We start from the raw sequence: 18,193 nt of genomic DNA, 5'->3' as shown, positions 1-18,193 counted from the left end.
ATGAAGATAGTCATGTGAGATTGAGAGATTTTGAAATTCCAATTGAAGAACCAAAAGAGACCAAGAAGTCAATTAATAAGGCCTTGGGGTTTTTTTTCCTCACTCTAGAGGCAAAACATGGAATAAGTAAGAATACAATTAACAAAATAGCCGAAGAAATAAATTTTCTATTTAGAGAGGTTTCTCAATGTATGAGGGCAGAAATAGCACATATTATAGAGGATAAAGGACAAATTGATTTAAAAAACCCCCTCTACGATTCACAATTTGATTTATCAAGTGTACTTAATCATATGCATTCTGACTCTGTTCGTCAAAAATTTTATAAGGAAAATTTTAATCTGCTTGACCCAAAGGCTGTATTTATGGGGAGAAAAATGAAAAGGGCGAATGGAAGAATTAGACCTCAGAATGTGTATGGGTATTGTGTGCCATTTTTTGATAGTTTAAGAGAGTTAATTAAAACCCCGGATGTCCTTTTTTGGATACAAAACACACACTTTAGTACTAACTATGTAATGAAAGATTGGTGCGATGGGGAATTTTTCAGAGAGATAAAGATAACTCAAACTGCATTCAAATAGTTTTGCACGTTGATGACATTGAAACTGTAAATCCTATTGGTGTGCATAGGAAGATCCACAAATTAACTATTTTTTCTTACGACTTAGGTAACATACCGCCACAGTTTAGATCAAAATTACACGTGAAACAACTTTTAGCTATAGCTAAATCAAGTGATATTAGAAAATATGGCATGAAATCTGTATTAACTGATTTCATCGAAAGCATGAATCTCCTCAATGAAGGTTTTGATATGTTAGGAAATGGGACTAAATTTACTGGATTAATTATTGGGACCCCTGCAGACACACCTGCGTCAAATCAGCTGTGGGGTTTCAAAGAGGGGGTGGGGTTTGCTAAGAAATCATGTCGCACATGTTTGGGTGAGAGACCAGAGATCTTTAAAAACTTTTACAGTACAGATTTTCAGTTACGTACCACAGCTGAACACTTGGACATGTGCGAGATTTTGGAAGAACTTCCAATAATACCCAAAAGAATAAGGGTTCATTGGAGTAAACAGTATGGCATAAACTCACTTTCCCCACTTTTTTTGATAAAGGAAATTTCCCTGAAAGTTTCAGTTCATGATCCCATGCACGTTTTATTGGAAGGGGTGTGCTTTGTTGAGTTAAAAGCCATGCTTCAGAATTTTATTCTCGAAGAGAAATTCTTTTCTCTACCATGGTTAAATTCACAATTGGAAGTTTTTCCCTATACATACTTAGAAATAAAATCAAAGCCAACCATGTTTGATCATTTGATTCTCACAGAGAAAGGAAAAATCTCTCTATCAGCATCGGCCTCGCTTACTTTGCTTGAAGTTTTGCCTTTTATTTTAGCCTCGAGAGTTCCAAATGACAATCGAAAACTATTAAATTTCATTCTTCTTTGCAAAATTACACACATCGCTACTTCTCCCTATGCTATTAGCAACAGCACAATTCAGCTCGCGAGGGCTGTCAAGCTCCACCATGAAACATTTCTAGAAGAATACCCCAACATAGGTCTTACACCGAAATTTCACTATCTGGTACACTTTCCGGACCAAATGAGATTATTTGGTCCACTTCGACATCAGTGGTGTATGCGCTTCGAAGCCCATTTTAATGTTTTTAAAGGTAGAAAATGGGGCTCATTCAAAAATATTCCTCTCAGTATGACAAAATACCATTTACTAAGAAGCGCTTATTATCAGGGTAGTTCAAATGGAGATCCAAATCCTAATTATCTCTATGGGTGTGATGAAGTTAAAACTTTGAAACAAGTTAATTTTATGGAACTTGATTTAGAAGAGAGGAACCTTTTATTAAACACCCATGATAATCCAGAAATTTTACCTGAAACCAAAATTTATGAAGTCCAGGAGCTAAGCGTTCACGGGCACGTGTACAGGCCTGGAATAGGGTTGTCTTTATCTCATTTAGAGGAAAAAACGGCTGCCTTTGCAGTTTAAGATAAGATTTTGGCCATTGAAGATTCCTTTTTTTTATAATTGTAACAGCTAATATTGTGCAATACACTCCCAATTTAAATGCATATCATGTTGAATTTGATAATGATAAGGCTGTACTACAAAGAAGTAACCTTGACTATCCTTGGCCCCTTTCCTTTAGAAGGGTTAAGGATAGTTTATATGTAGTAAACAAATACTCCTGCTATTTGCAAATAGTTTAAACCTATACATTTCTTATCTGCTGCTATTATTTTTAAACTTAACCTACGACCCAAAATCTTTAAATAATATATGACAACTTTATAAAACTGACAAATCCATTTTCAAACCTAAAATTAAAACAATACGACAATTGTATACACTACCTATTCAAAATTTAAATAAAGTCTAGAGATCATAGCAATATGCAAGACAGTAAAGGCATTTATAGAGGAAAGTGCAAAGAATGTGTTGGAGAATGTGATAGTTACGAAAGACCAAATAATGAAAGTAATATGTGCAATTACTGCGGATGTTCTCCAATTAAGCATGAAAGATGTGAGTTTTCATTTTCTACTCTATTCATTTTCAATCGTTGAAGTTTAATTAAGTTAATAATTTGATTTTATAGTGGATGCCAGTAATCAGCAACTTAGTATTCAAACTAATAATAAAACGTCCCTTAACAATCAAACAAGCAAAGAAGTTGTTTATCCAACTTCAGATGAAGGTCTAAAATTAGACAAAGGTGTTAATGACTGCGATTTGGAAAATGAAACGGAAATACTGAGCGCAAAAGGGTACACAGCAAAAGGTACTATTATGGAATGTGAGGCATAACCCTCATCAAATTAATAAACCTAGCTTAACCTTTTACAGAAAGCGAACAAGATTCAACTGAAGTACCGAATATGCCAGGTGGACCCCTATCGTTGGATCTCCCAGTTTTTTCAACTTTAACCAAATCGGCTCTTGAAATGGGTCATGTTATCCAAAAAGGGTATTGGACAACATTCATTGGAGAATGCGCCCTTTTTTATGTCAACGATCCAAAAATGTATTCGCAAATGGCTTACGCAAAGCTTGGAATGGCTATGACGGAAAAATAAACGAAATTAAAAATGGGAGGCGTAACACACTGGGCAAGTAATTTTTAGTTAAAATATATTATTTGCTTTTCTCTTCTTTCTGACTTTTTAAAAATAAAAAAATAAAATATTTCACGCTATTAATTCTTTCTCATTGTAGCGAGAATTCACAAAATGTTTAAGCCAACGAATCAGAAAGGAACGAGCGAAGCAACGAAAGGGAGTAGATGAAACTTCGACCAAAAAGTCTAAAGGATTTATTGGAATAGCTAACATTTCAGTAGCTGATTTAAAGGAAAGTTCGTCAAGTGAAATCTCAACAAGTGGCTCCAAAAGTACGGCTTCAAATTCTAACGCCAGAGCCAAGATCAAAATTCATAGGTAAATAAAACAGCAAAACTGAGGAAATACAAGTTCTGTTTTATTAAAAAAACTTCTGGAATAGTTTTTCAAGGGACAACTTTAAAGGTCCTATATTAAAGGATGAGGAATATGAAGAAATGGTACAGAAGTTGAAAAAAGAGTGGAAAAATAAGCAAATTGATTGGGGAACCATGAAAGCTTTGCTTCGAGAATCGTATCCAAACCGATCTACTTTCTTAAAGCTAAAAGAAATGGATTTTGATCTTTTTTTCAAAACTTATCCCTGCTTTGAGAGTCCAAAAGTGGTAAGTTTGAATCTCAATTACTTTTTAAAAAATTAGAGTAATTTTATCATTATTATTTACAAAGCTGAGATGCAATAGTATATCTTGGAGGGTGCACAAGGTATTTGAAATTTCAATTGATTTGAAAATTTCCTATAAAATGCTAATTGCTAAAGCTTTTTACATCAACATTTTAAATGAATTTCTATTATAAAATACTATATTTTGCAAAGAAATATAAACAGTATAGCTGTTTTAGTAGTTAAAGAAATTAAGTATTCAAACTTTTTTAATGAGTCTCATTTGAATTTTGAATTCGTTTTCAGTTTTTATTCGAGTTGAGGATTACCCTTGGAACTGCCACATATGAATCACTTATTAAAAATATGGATGTCTTTGTTCAAGCCATAATTCAGCTGTTTTCGGAAAATGAATTTAAATATAAGGTAAACTAAAACTTCTCCCAGTTACTTTGTTATAAAGTTTGCTATATTTAAATTATTTATTATAGGATGAAAGGCGAAAATTTGAGGCTTGGACTCTCTACGAGAAGAAGGTTGGAGTGACGCAATCGAAAGGGAAAAAATCGGTGCCAATAATTTTAGCAGTTGAAGTAAGAAGAACCTATACCTAACCCTAACGTAATATTTTCCTTTTGCGGTAACTAAAATTAAAACATATTTCAGCTTGAACATTTCGAAAAGCAAATAGAAAACATGTGTAACGGACCACCGATGGCAGTAGTTTGTTTTGAAGGAAACGAAGCGAAACAGTGTGCGGTTGTTGGACTGACGCAAAAAATTTTTTTGGATGAAACCCAAGGTTTAGCAGACGTTTTAATGGTGCTGATCGCTGTTTATTATTCGTTAGAAATGAACTATCGAAAAGAGTATGTGCAGGCCATGGGCCTTATGGGAAAAAGTGTACTAAAGCACGAGTATTATAAACTGTCGTCACGGGCAATCAAAACTGAAGTAGAGCTCGCTAAAAATATTTCGAATCTATCAAAGAAATAATTAATGGTATTTAATTCACGCCTAAATTTGTTGTAATAAATCTAATAAAATGGAAAATATGCATTTACCGGCCATCATTTTTTGAAGTGCTCCTATTCAAATTACTGATGTGATTTATCAGTGATCTCACTATATATAGTGATCTAAAATCGTTACAATAGTATTCTTAGAGTGATCCGCAAGATCACATTCTAGTATCACTTAAATTACACTATTAGATCACACGAGTGACCCAAGAGATCACTTTGGCTCACAAAGAAAGCACATCCAGAGCACATATTTTCAGTGATCTTGAAGTGCGAAGTGCTCTAAAATCGTTACAGATTCAAGTGATCTAAAACCGCGCTTCTTGTGATCTTTTAGTGTTCTTTAAATTTGCAGTGTAGCTTTTAAGTGTATATTTAGAATTCTTTTATTCTTATTTTCTAAGGTCACTGAAGATCAACACGATCAGTTAGTTTTGCGAGTTACAAAAAAACAGGCTCTAGGTGTTATACATTTGGAATGTGGATTAGAAAAAATCGAGCTTTGTATTTGGGAAACCGGAAAATGCCACCTGTATATCTTGTTTAAAACAGTTAAGGTTCTTCAGCTAGGAAATGAAGAGGTTCCAAAATTAGATAATGAAAATAAGACACTAACAGAGATTGTTGCTACGGAAAAGATAATCCCACTCAATAATAATGAGAATGACGATGAACCGTTGCAAAATATTGCCAATAATGCTAATGGGGTACATCCAAATCAAAATGTGGAACTAAGAAAAGTATTGGACACCATTTCTGGTCGTTTAGGCCATGCACTCTGCCCTGGCGTTAATGAAATGAAACTTAAAAATGAGAGTCAAATGGGGCATTATATTCCTCCTAAAAGTTTAAAATCTATTTCGTATCCCTTTCAACGTTACCAATCTGTTAGGTGCGAGGTATATCATCAATATTATTTCAACAAAATTCCGGAAAAACTGAAAATGAAACAGTGCAAATTTTGCGCAACATTAACTAATGAAATTAGTAAAGCGAAAAAACGGAAGGCTACTGAGACCCCAACCAGAAAATATGAACGGCAACGCAAAGCTAGTAACTATCCCTTCAAGTTTCTAACACTTAAAAGTAAAGCAAGACGCTTGGGAAAAATACAGAAATCAAGGTTTGAAATGAAACGGAAAATATCGACGCTTGAAAAGCAAATTGAAATGAGACAAATTGAGCTTTCCGATCCATTATCAAATGAGATGTCTAACATCGTCAAAACCATTAATGATGAATTTCCAGGAGAACTGGAGAAAACATTAGAGTCCACTGAAGGCTTCACTAAGCAGCTTTTGAAGGCAGTGTGGACAAGGGATTCAAACCTAAAGCACTTAGAAGATCAGGCTGATTCATTAAAAACCAAGAAGAAAAGAAAATGGAATACAATTACTCTAAGAATCGCTCTCGCAGTTTATTGCCGAAGTCCAGCGGCTTATAAGGCTTTAAGATGATTCAACATTTTGAATCTTCCTTGCGAGGCAACACTAAAAGCAAAATCTAAGAAATTGAACTTAAATCCCGGAATTCAAGAACAGTTTCTGGCACAAGAACAGCTGAAATATCAAAGTTTTAAAGAAGAAAAAGAACGGATGAATGAACGTGTTCCAATGGGTGATGGAATTTTAGTTATGGATGAGGTGAAAGTCATAGACAAAATTATGTGGAATTCCAAAAACCACGAATTTGTTGGCTACGCCATGAACGAGGATGATTACGCGCAGCTCACTGACATTTATATAGGTGTTGCTCCAATAACCCCATCGCCAACGCAGTGCATCTTGCAATTTCTCTGGCGTGATTTGACATCCAGTTATGACATAATTGGACCTTACTTCACCTCCTCCTACCCACTTCAACAAAAGTCCTTGGTAACTAGTTTATATGAAACAATCGAAGCTTTTCATGCATATGGATTCAAGACTATGGGCATTGTATGCGATGGAGCAAGCGAAAATTTAGCGTTAATTAAAGTTACCATGGGTTTATCTGGATCTTTTGGGTTTGAATTTAAGGATGGAAAGTACAACTTCGATATCCAACCCACGTTTGAGAACCCCTTTTCAGAAGACTCGAGAAAAATACACTGGATAATCTGTCCGTCGCACCAGCTAAAGAACATGATTGGCCAGCTATTTGCGTCAAGAGCAGATGGGCCAAAGAAATTCTGCCGTAATAATATCCAATTTGGGTGTTGTCAGTTAGAAGAAGTCCGAGAAAGGGATAAAGAGAGAACGAAGGTGGGGCAATTACATAGAGCTAGGTACTTGGAAGATAGCTACCTCGTAAGAGACGCGTGGACCAAGTTAAATGTTGCACCATCAAAGGTTATGCAGCAAGAAGACGTTCTTTGCGAATTGTATGAATACGCCATAGGAGAGAAGGGATCAAAAGAAAGTAGAGAACAATCCATGGAGGCACAAGTTCTTAAGAGCCTGTAATCAGCTATTTGAATATGGTTTTTTGGCCAAGAAAATTATTGACAGTGAGGCGTCTGAAGTTATGAAATCAATCTATATGGGATACAGTTATTTTGAAGAATGGATTTTGGAAATACTTTCAGATAGGCCTGATTATAATTTCAAAAGCCCTCGTCAAGAAAGATTTCTCTCTTGGCAAACTTGGGATTTATTAAGAATTTCAGTTTTTGGTCTCAAATACTTGGTGAAGGACTTTTTCCTAAAGTATCCCACTCACTTCTTATCACCAATCAGAATTAATGGCAGTTCCATCGAAAGCTTATTTTCTCAAATAAAATATGCAACAGGAGGAAAAGTAACTTCTTTAAATTACATTTCTGGACTGAAGTCTACCCTAGTTCGAAGGAATGTGCATGGAAGCCACCGTGGAAACAAAGATTATAGGGATCAAATGTTATACATTAGAGAATATGAATTGTAATTTGAAGTTTCGCTATATTACATGAATTTATAGAATTTAAATTGAGTACTTTTTTATTTCTATTTAGTCGTAATTTTTGATTTAAAAACAATACAAATTTTGTAATTGAGTAATTTTTCAAAATTAATTAAATCACAAAAGATTAGATCACAGTTTATCACTTATTCATAGTTATTCTAAAATAACCGTGTCTTCCTTATCCTTGAACTTTTCCTGTTAGGTCTAGTCGGGGAGGCGACTTCTACGAAACTTTCTAAACCATGTGATGAGTTACACTCATAAAAATGTTGGGTTGTTTCTGACCCAAAGTGGGTTATGTTTCAACTCTTTGCTGGGTCAGTATTTAACCGACCCATTTTTTGGGTTGTTGTTCCTTGACCCTAGAATTGGTTGTTTATTTTAACACAATGTTGAGTCAACGTAAACGATAACTCAGATTTGGGCTAAACAGTAACTACATTACTGGCTAAATTGTAAACTCATATTTGGGTAAAAAAACAACACTAGCAAGGTTTAATTGTAATATTGACCCAACTATGGGATAAAAGGTAGCCACAAATTGGGTTAAATTCTTACATAATTTTGGATTGAACGAAACCCTAATTTGTGTTGTTTAAAACCTCTCAAAATAGAACCCAAATTGCTGTTTATTACATAGCTAAGCGTTTTTTCCCACCTCACGTTCCATATTTCAGCTTCCACCATATTGTAAGATCGCTGATTAGTTTTGCCTGACGTATGTCACGGAGAAGTTCTAATTTCGTCTGTTGTTCCACACCAGGGCACCGCATTCGCAGTTGGAAAATCGGAGCAAATGTGCTCCCAATTTCCGGACCGCATTTACAGATCCCGGAAATTTGGAAAATTGCATTCCACTTATACTGGCTATTATTCCATTGTCTGCCTAACATCACCATTCACTACACATGGACACCAGTCTGTAGTTACTGGCTACTATACACACCATCATCTGGTCTTTTTCCATCCCACGTGGACAAGATGTACGCGGCGATCGGCTAGGGTTACGAGAAACGTCTAACCTCCCAACGGTGGGGCTTCCACCAAAGGTTCACGCAATTGCGCTGTTCTGATCCAGTACTAAGATTCGAAGCTTTATGTACCGATTTGAGTAAGACGAAACAACAGGCGTATACTTCATTTAAAACGTCAATATTAGTCTGTATCTCAATAATATTCAATAGTTATTTTATAAAACGATGCAACCCGCAATAAAGTAAATAACTATCGAAGAAAATGTGTAATATTAATTGTATTTAATTTAATATTTAAGATAATCATGTTTATCAACTCAAAATTAATAGAGAAAGAGTAACAAAGTCGCCTCAACATCCATCTAGTGTGCAATATCGTGTATTTGTGGTTTGCCTAAAATTGCAAATGACCCAATTTGGGTTACTGCAATAACCAAATTTTTGGGGTTTGAAACAACCCCATCCCAAACTACCAGGGAATGCTTATTCAACTGCTACTGGGTTATTTTTTAACCAAATTTTAGTTAAAATTCAAATAGCCCAACTCATTCAACCTATGAGTTTTAAAAGTGTAGCAGAGTGATTATTTTTATTTAGTTTCTGAGATCCTTTTTTTGGTTGACTAGCATCCTTCTTTGGTTGGTTAGATAGTTTTTTTAATTGTCTAGACTCTTTATTAGTTGTTCCAGATACAGCTGCTGCCTTCTTCGGTACCCTGTATTCCTTGTTTAGTATCACAGATTCTTTCTTGCTTTGTCGGGGTTCTTGGTTGTTGGGGTTCTTTCTTGGGTTGTCGGGGCTCTTTCTTGGGTTGTCGGGGCTCTTTCTTGGGTTGTCGGGGCTCTTTCTTGGGTTGTCGGGGCTCTTTCTTGGGTTGTCGGGGCTCTTTCTTGGGTTGTCGGGGCTCTTTCTTGGGTTGTCGGGGCTCTTTCTTGGGTTGTCGGGGCTCTGTCTTGGGTTGTCGGGGCTCTGTCTTGGGTTGTCCAGGTTCTTTCTTGGGTTTTCGGGGCTCTTTCCTGGGTTGTTGGGGCTCTTTCTTGGGTTGTCGGGGCTCTTTCTTGGGTTGTCGGGGTTCTTTCTTGGGTTGTCCGGGTTCTTTCTTGGGTTGTCGGGGTTTTTTCTTGAGTTGTCGAGGCTCTTTTTTACTTTGTACTTTTTTCTTACTTTCCTTGAGGCCAAATAGTGTGTCCCTTAGTTGTTGTCCTCCTTTTTTGGTTTTTCGGTGACTAGAAACAAAATCTTGTATTCTTGCATGGATAATTTTTCGTGTCCACTCTTTGTAGAAATTGTCAACTGCATGTTTGTCTACAGACTTCATTTCCGGAAGGACATTATAAAATAATTTCCTTTTTCTCTTCATTTTGTAGAAATGAAAAACTTTCTTCTGAACATTTCTAAAAATATTTCATTCAGACAAAAGTTAAAAGCAATATTGATAATTTAAGTTGAAATATTTTAAGAAAAACTATCTTAATCATCTTGGTTCCATATTTAAGTAGTGCGTGCTTGTTGGCATATTTTCCAACTGTTTTCAGAAGTTCCCTTATTTCTTTGGAAATGTTAATCTTCCTTGTCTATCTCGATTTTTAAGCTCTGGTGGAAGATCTTGATCTTTTTCGCTATCGTTCATTCTCAAGTAAGCAACACATTTGTACAAATAATGATCACTACTTCTTGACTTGGTGATATTTTTTTACCCTTGCCCCATATTTTACCCTTTCTACCAGTTCGTCCAGAAAATTCTCCCAGTGTACCATCTCCAATTAAATATAATCCTGTATCGCTTTCATCAAATAGACAAGGAGTATCGCTCAACGTGTAGTAGTCTTTTATATTTAGAGTTCGTTGGTCGTCCAAATTTTGATATCTTTCTGGATGTTTGAGAAACGTTTTGAAGAAAGTTAATGCCTTAGATGTAAGCAAAGTTAGGACCATGAACGCATCAGGACTATTGAACTCGTGCAAATCCAAAGCTTGTTTCAAAGTTTTTGCTTCTTTATAAAAACTAACTGTCAAAATTGTCATGGATTTATAAGTCCGAACTTTTTTATCATTTTCTCCTTCTTGCACTTTCTCATCTGGCTTGCATAACTCCTTCAGTTTATTAAATAAATATATAAATCCATGAAGTAATTTTTGATCTTTTCAGATTTTAGAAAACTATAAAACAATTTCATCCGACTTTCAGACGACTTAATGTAATAAGAAATATCATTTTCTAGTAAAGTAAACAACTTTTGCACGGTACCAGTAGAATCAGTAGCCCGGGCCTCGCCTTCATCAAGCGACTCCATCGTAATTCGTAAATAAACATTCACTAAGCCTCGGTTACCTACTTTGGCGCTCAGCTGCTAACCGAATGATCGCCGAGCGGAGCAAATCAGCGAGAGAGATGGCGACAGTCGCGACACAGTTACCCAGCTCTCCTTGCGAGAGTCGGGAAAATATTGGGGAGGGGGAAAATTTTCTGGAGATATCAAATCACCCCCACTGGTTTTTATAAGTGACGCGCCTAGCTCGTTCCCCGGTCTATTTGTTGACTTCTTTTATTCGCTTCTGGTCTAATATGAGCTTGATATTAGTCCAATATTGGGAGGTTACCAGTTAATTTTTCCCATTTGCGTAAAATTTGCATAATATCCTGACCATTTCTGGGTAATAATGGATCCCTTAATATCTGACTCCTGGTCCAATTTTGGATGAGACTCCAAATCATTCGACCGTCCATTTTTGGGCACTGTTACTTTTATCAAAAATAGACGAAAAACTGTGCTGTCTCAGAGTCAGCCGTTTGGATCCATTTACATCCAATTTTCGACAACATTTTTTAACAGTGCTCGTGCTAACGCCTTGATAAATAAACTTAGTGCTAAAATATTGAACTAAAGCGTCTATTAACTAATTTTATTCTCACTTCGCTGATCGATTAAAAAGTTTATTAAGAACGTGAAAGATTGAAGAAAGGAAATTTAAAAACAAGCTATTTCAGGCATCAAAAAATCAAAGCATTATCTTTCATTAACGTTTTTGAATTCACTGCATTGTTTTAAAACGATTGAGTTCAACTTGCTTCAACCTTTTATGCTCCGATTAACGTCTAACTACTGACTGTCTTTCACATACGCATTTCCAGAAATGGGACCTGGCACCAATGCCAATGACATACAGAACAATAGAGTATGACTTTCATCCCTCAGCGTCGACAGTGCCGTTCACGAACGACCATCAAAGATTACTGTCTGCAAAAAATCTGACTTTCGACGTTGCTCCAGTCGGAGCGTTCGACGATTTAAAAACTATTTCCACGGGTGTAAGTTCTTTTCCTACTTTTCTTACGACATGATTAGTGTTGCGTTTGAGGGTGTCAGAATGCGAAGAAGTAAACCCGTGGGGTCGGATGTCGGCCAAAATCTCGTACAATTACCCTGAAAAACCTAAAATCTCTTCGAAATTCTAAAATCTGTAAATACTTTTCAAAATAGCAAAATCTAAGTGAAAATCCTATTCAAAATAGCAAAATCCATGTAAAAATCCAATTCAAAATCACAAAATCCCCACGCAATTTCGGCTTTTCCTCTCATTTACTGTGAATACAAACGTTATCAATATCTGTGATTGAAATGATTTTTCGAATATTGTTTCATAAAACGACTTAATTAGAATTAATATGAATTTCTGACAAATAAAATATCAATTATATTTATTTATTTATTTAAGAAAAACTTAATTGGATAGATCTCGACTCGGATTTATTTTTTTCGGTTTCCCAACTTGATATATTTTTCAAAAGATAACTCTCGGACAACTTTCTACTTGTTAATTTTTTGAACATGTTTCGATGAAAACTAATAGATAGGCCGAGTGTTAAAAGAAATACAAGTTGGAAAAACCAAAATATTACCTCCCCGAGTCAAGAGGACTACTTACTATAATAATAATAATATAATAATTATAATAATCTAAGCTTTGCCTATGAAGGGATTTCCACACTAAGCCTTTGGCTTGTTTACAGGTGGGTCCCTTTACAATGCATAGAGGGGTGGTGGCTAGCCCCTATGCCACAGCTAACCGACAGCGCCCTATACTAACTATTACCGTTAACCTCTGCAAGTTTTGATGGAAAGGAGAAACCGGGTTAGACCGCGGAGGAAAACTCCTTTGACAAGCGGGGAGAGAACTTGCAAACTCTACGCAGAAGGATTTGTTCCCAGATTTTCACCCGGTGCCACAGTCCGGGATCGAACCCGGGATCCTCTTGCTGCGAGGCGAAAGCGCTAACCGCTACGCCACCCCACAACCTTATTTACCTCGATAAGGAATTATATCTCTCTTTTTTGAAGTAAATATTTACGAATTATTAAAGCAGCACTCCAAGTATAGAGAATATATATAGTAAAGCAGATGACGTTTTACATCCAATAAGAATGTGCCATGGACACATGAAATCAGTCAATGGGGAAAAAAACAGGAAATTAAGTGTATAACTTTGGGAGAAATATAACCTTTATGTGTTTGAAAAGGCCCAGTTGTCTGCGCTTCAACCCTATATTCTCAAAGCTACATTCACAACTGGTTTTGCAATGTAAACACTATTCGCTCGTTTCACCTCATATATATTCTTAGTTTGCCAACGCGAGCGTTAACGTTAAATATCACCAAAGCTGATTTGTGGTTAGACGCAATGAAAGTCAATGCGCACCATAACAAGAATGAAAACTCCGAAGCTGCAACCCGATTACGATTAGCCCTTTCACTGATCTAATGGCCACCATGGTGCTTACTTCTATTGTAAAAAATAGACCTTATTTAAACGTGTATTTAACTTTCGGTTCACTCTGAACAATTAATGTTTCTTAATTATAGGCAAGAATAGTGCTTTAAACCGAACACAGTTATCTGATTTGTCATCCGAACAGATGAAATATCTTTGATTGACTTCAGCTATCAGTTAAACAGTTGAGAGCCATTTTCACTTCAGATCAGATGCCTTTTTGTGATACACATTCGGATCACATTATATCTAAGATAAAAACGAGATTGTAGACATTTGAATCAGATATCTGTGGCATCGGACGTAGTTTCGGATTAATACCTTTTATGAATTTAAACGCTTGAAATGTATTCAAAACGCATATACTTCAAAAAACAACCAATCTACCTCGGAGGAAAAAATTTCAGTTTATATTCCCAAATAATTGACTAGGTACTAGTAGAAATGTGAGTCGGTAATATACCAAATTTCCGTAATTTTATAATGGAGTTGTCAAAATTTTTTAAAATGTTTCTACTCATAGAATACAAACCTCTGGGAGTGAAACCTAGTAAGACTAAAACTACGTCCTTTTTTACTTCGGATGCCCGTTTTCGTCGATTTGCCGTTCGTTCATGCAGCTGTTCTAGCTTAAAATAGTGGTTCGCACATCCTCATATTGTTAGCCACTTAAGTAGTGTTTACTTGAAAGCCGGGCCAAGTAGTCACACGCCCATGCTAGTGCTCTGTTATTTGGGTCAAGGGCTCATTTCGCATTAAAAGTTGATTTTATATTTAAATAATCAACTATTTCTGTATTTACTTCTAAATGGACTCGCCAGGCGCTAGCTAGCTCAAAAAATCGTTAGTTAAAGATCAGATTAGAAAGGCCACGGCTGCCGTATTGGTAGCAAAAGCCGCAAAATCATGTAAACACCTTATATAGTGCTCACAATTCAACGCTGTTTAAATTTAATTTACTGTAAGCACGTAAAATATAAATTACCAAATTAAGTGACTGAACTGTCATTCTGATTTTCCCAAAATTTGAATCAGTAATTTACCGGGTAAGTTACCGTTTTTAAAATATACATTAATTTCACATCTCTAGATACGAGGGAAGTGTTGTTCCTAGAAGCAGGCAATTATTTTTGTGGCACCAATTTATTCAAAATCACAACATTGGTTGCGATTGTAATTTATTCCACCTATTTAATAAAGATAGAAAGAACTTATCGTGCGAGAGGTAGTCTATGATTTATCAAAACACAGTAACTAGCCTTGACCAGGGATCCATGTAATTTTATTAGCAGGAATGGAGAACGGTTAGTCTAAATATGAAACTTCAATCTAGAAGGACCAGAAACTGGGAGGTTTTTTCTGCTTACAACGTCTGTGTGCAGTTGCCCGCCAATTTCAGAGGGTATGCGCACCGCGGTACAACGTAAACAAACGTGACGCTTTTGGGAAGAGTACCAAACTTATGTTTTTACATTTTAATTTCTTTGAATCACTCTCACAATTGCCAAACGCACAAATCTTTAATTTTCCTTTTTTTTAATTATTTTATTGAACTCTACTATTAAATTGATGCAAAAAATTAACATTTGTCCCAAGGCTTAGCGAAATGAGACCAAGCGGCTATTTTACTTGTTTACATTTAACAGTTTTTCTCCAAGACCTTGTCGTCTGCTAGCTTTTTAACCTTTATTACTTTAACATGGGATCCGCCATTAAGAAGGTTCGTGGTCTAAACTTCAGTCCGATTCATTGCCCAGTATAAATCCAATCCCTTCAACTCATATCGAAAATTTTAAATTAACTAATTGGCTCACTTAAAGTACGTTTTGATGACGTTGCTGACGGAGACGGCTAAAAATAGATCGTTGCTTTTTACCTCTGTCGCAATGACCAGCCTCTTCTTTCATCCCCCCGCCCCGATTCGAGGAAGGGTGTCGTGGACTTTGACGTGCGCAAAAAGTACCCTGTTCTCTATTCCTGCTTCTAAAATTACATGAATCTCTGTATCTTTGTCTTGAATAAATAATTGAAGGTTTTCATGTGTACTGGAATGGTTGTACATGTAATCAGTGTATAAAGTTAAACACGGATATCTGTAAAATTATAAAGATATCTGAACAGATATAAGATTAGAAATCGTTCAGATAGCGCTAGGTCGGATGAAAATTATCACCTTATCGGATCAGATTTATTAACTGAAAGTAAATACGACGTTCAATGAACTGTTGACGATTTTGCGGGAAAGATATCGCAATCAGATGTCATAAAAGAAGAAACAGTTTATAATTTTAAGCACTAGGCAAGAAAATCAAAACCCAAAATTTACTAAATCTCGGGTCTCAATTATTTCCTCATTAGCTCACTAAGCCTATTACGGATAATCCTTGATTTACCCGCCGAGTGTAGGCCTTAATTTGCTTTTTGTAATCACTGTAGCAAGGATTATTCTATATACAGATGTAGAATAGCTTAAGTAATATATAAACAGCCATTTCAAATAATAATATTAAAAAATATCCTTGGAATATCAAAATGAAACAGAGCTTTAAAGCTACAAAACTACTAAAGCATCGTAATTACGAAAAATATTTCTACACATTAACTATATATTATGAAAAAAGGAATTATTAAGGTTCTGTGGGATTTCTTTACACATCAACACAAACCGAACTGCTAACGTGGCTCGCTAGTGTAACAACGGACGGACACACACAGACAATCCCATAGACTGCTTTTTAACCCTTTTCGTATTAACTTTGATTTGAGAAGCAAGATTATCTCAAATACTAAAATAAATATAATTAATATTAAACATTTTATTCGTTAGTTATACGCCTTATTGAGCGTTACATTGTTTTGATAAAGAACAATTAAACATTCTTGAGAGACTTGACAGATATCGACGTTTGAAATGAAGCATACGACTGCTGCTTCGCCTTACTCAAATAGGTAGTATATAAAGGATTCGAATCGCAGCTATAGGTTATAACAGCGCAATTGCGTGAACCTTTGGTGGAACCCCCACCATTGGGAGGCTAGAAGTTTCTCGTGACCCTAGCCGATCGACGCGTATGTCTTAACCTTAACGATTATGATGGAGATAGAAGCCAGTATGTACAGACTGGTGTCCATGTGGGATGGACTAAAGGCCAGAAGATGGCGGTGTTTAGAAGCCAGTGTGTGCAGACTGGTGTTCATGTGGGATGGACTAAAGGCCAGAAGATGGTGGTGTTTAGAAGCCAGTGTGTACAGACTGGTGTCCATGTGGGATGGACTTAAGGCCAGATGATGGTGGTGTTTAGAAGCCAGTGTGTACAGACTGGTGTTCATGTGGGATGGACTAAAGGCGAGATGATGGTTTTGTCTAGAAGCCAGTGTGTACGGACTGGTGTTCATGTGGGATGGACTAAAGGCGAGATGATGGTGTTGTTTAGAAGCCAGTAAGTACAGACTGGTGTCCATGAGGGATGGACAAAAGACCGGATGATGGTGGTGTTTAGAAGCAAGTAAGTACAGACTGGTGCCCATGTGGGATGGACAAAAGACCAGAGGATGGTGGTGGTAGACAGACAATGGAGTTATAGGCATTATAAGTGGAATACAATTTTCCAAATTTCCGGTTCGGAAATTGAGAAAACATTTGCCCCGATTTGCGAACGTGGTCCGCTGGGGTGTAAAAACAGTCAGACAGTCACGAACGTCGAAATTAGAACCTCTCCGTGACATTCATCACTCGGAGAGGTAAAAAATCAATTCAAATTTAAGAGTTCTAAAACGCGTGTGATGGATGTTACCGTCGGCTTACTTGTAAACGTAACTAGCGCCACTTCCCCTGACATAATTATGGTGTCAAAATGTGTTAAATAGGGGATGCAGTCTAAATTTTGGTTTCCATACTACATTAAAATGGTAGAATAGTAAATCGAATGAAAATAATAACCTTGAGATTGAAATCCGACCATAATACACACTGGCATAAAAGTCAGCGCTCAGAAAACGAAAATATTAAGTTGAAATGTAAAGTCAGGGTCATATTCCCAAAACACGGTTCAAAATCTTAAATTCCTGGTCAAAATTCCTAGTTCCCACTCACAATCCTGGTGAAAATTCCTAATTCTCACTCATAATCCTGGTGAAAATTCCTAATTCTCACTCACAATCCTGGTGAAAATTCCTAATTTCTACTCAAAATCTCAAAATTCTGGTGAAAATTCGTAATTTCTATTCAAAATCTCAAAATTCTGGTGAAAATTCGTAATTTTCACTCAAAATCTCAGAATGCTAGCGAAAATTTCTAATTCCCTCTCAAAATCCTGGTGAAAATTCCTAATTTCCACTCAAAATCCTAGTGAAAATTCCTAATTTCCACACAAACCCTGGTCAAAATTATTAATTCCCACTCAAATTCCTGGTGAAAATTCCAAATTCCCACGCACAATCCTGGTGAAAATTAATAATTTCTACTCAAAATCTCAAAATTCTGGTGAAAATTCGTAATTTCCAATCAGAATCTCAGAATGCTAGTGAAAATTTCTAATTCCCTCAAAATCCCGGTGAAAATTCCTAATTTCCACTCAAACCCTGGTCAAAATTAATAATTCCCACTCACAATCCTGGTGAAAATTGCTAGTTCCCACTCACAATCCTGGTGAAAATTAATAATTTCTATTCAAAATCTCAAAATTCTGGTGAAAATTCGTAATTTCTAATCAAAATCTCAAAATCCTTGTGAAAATTCCTAATTTCCACT

General features: G+C 36.1%; 2 protein-coding genes across 3 annotated transcripts; both read left to right on the top strand.

Moving 5' to 3' along the window:
• The first annotated feature begins 2,424 nt into the window (after positions 1–2,424).
• On the top strand, positions 2,425–3,194 carry LOC149658449 (uncharacterized). The gene is made up of 3 exons (XM_089844594.1): positions 2,425–2,557; positions 2,631–2,813; positions 2,879–3,194. The coding sequence occupies exons 1-3, from the start codon at positions 2,425–2,427 to the stop codon at positions 3,106–3,108; spliced, it is 546 nt and encodes a 181-aa protein (XP_089700720.1). The 3' UTR covers positions 3,109–3,194.
• A 46-nt stretch (positions 3,195–3,240) lies between these two features.
• LOC149658448 (uncharacterized) lies at positions 3,241–4,763 on the top strand. Of its 2 annotated transcripts, XM_089844592.1 has the most exons (6): positions 3,247–3,468; positions 3,533–3,755; positions 3,820–3,855; positions 4,061–4,180; positions 4,246–4,347; positions 4,421–4,763. In XM_089844592.1, exons 2-6 carry the CDS (start codon positions 3,588–3,590, stop codon positions 4,748–4,750), a joined length of 756 nt encoding a protein of 251 aa, XP_089700718.1. In that variant the 5' UTR covers positions 3,247–3,468; positions 3,533–3,587; the 3' UTR covers positions 4,751–4,763. The 2 variants fall into 2 exon arrangements, with proteins under 2 accessions (XP_089700719.1, XP_089700718.1); XM_089844593.1 differs by lacking the exon at positions 3,820–3,855 and having other exon boundaries at positions 3,241–3,468.
• Positions 4,764–18,193: the final 13,430 nt, after the last annotated feature.

The sequence above is a fragment of the Phalangium opilio genome, unplaced genomic scaffold, assembly GCF_054372755.1.
Source record: "Phalangium opilio isolate 3A_F unplaced genomic scaffold, DU_Popi_V2 ptg000077l_1, whole genome shotgun sequence".
Lineage (NCBI taxonomy): Eukaryota > Metazoa > Arthropoda > Arachnida > Opiliones > Phalangiidae > Phalangium > Phalangium opilio.
This window is presented reverse-complemented; position numbering and strand designations above follow the sequence as displayed.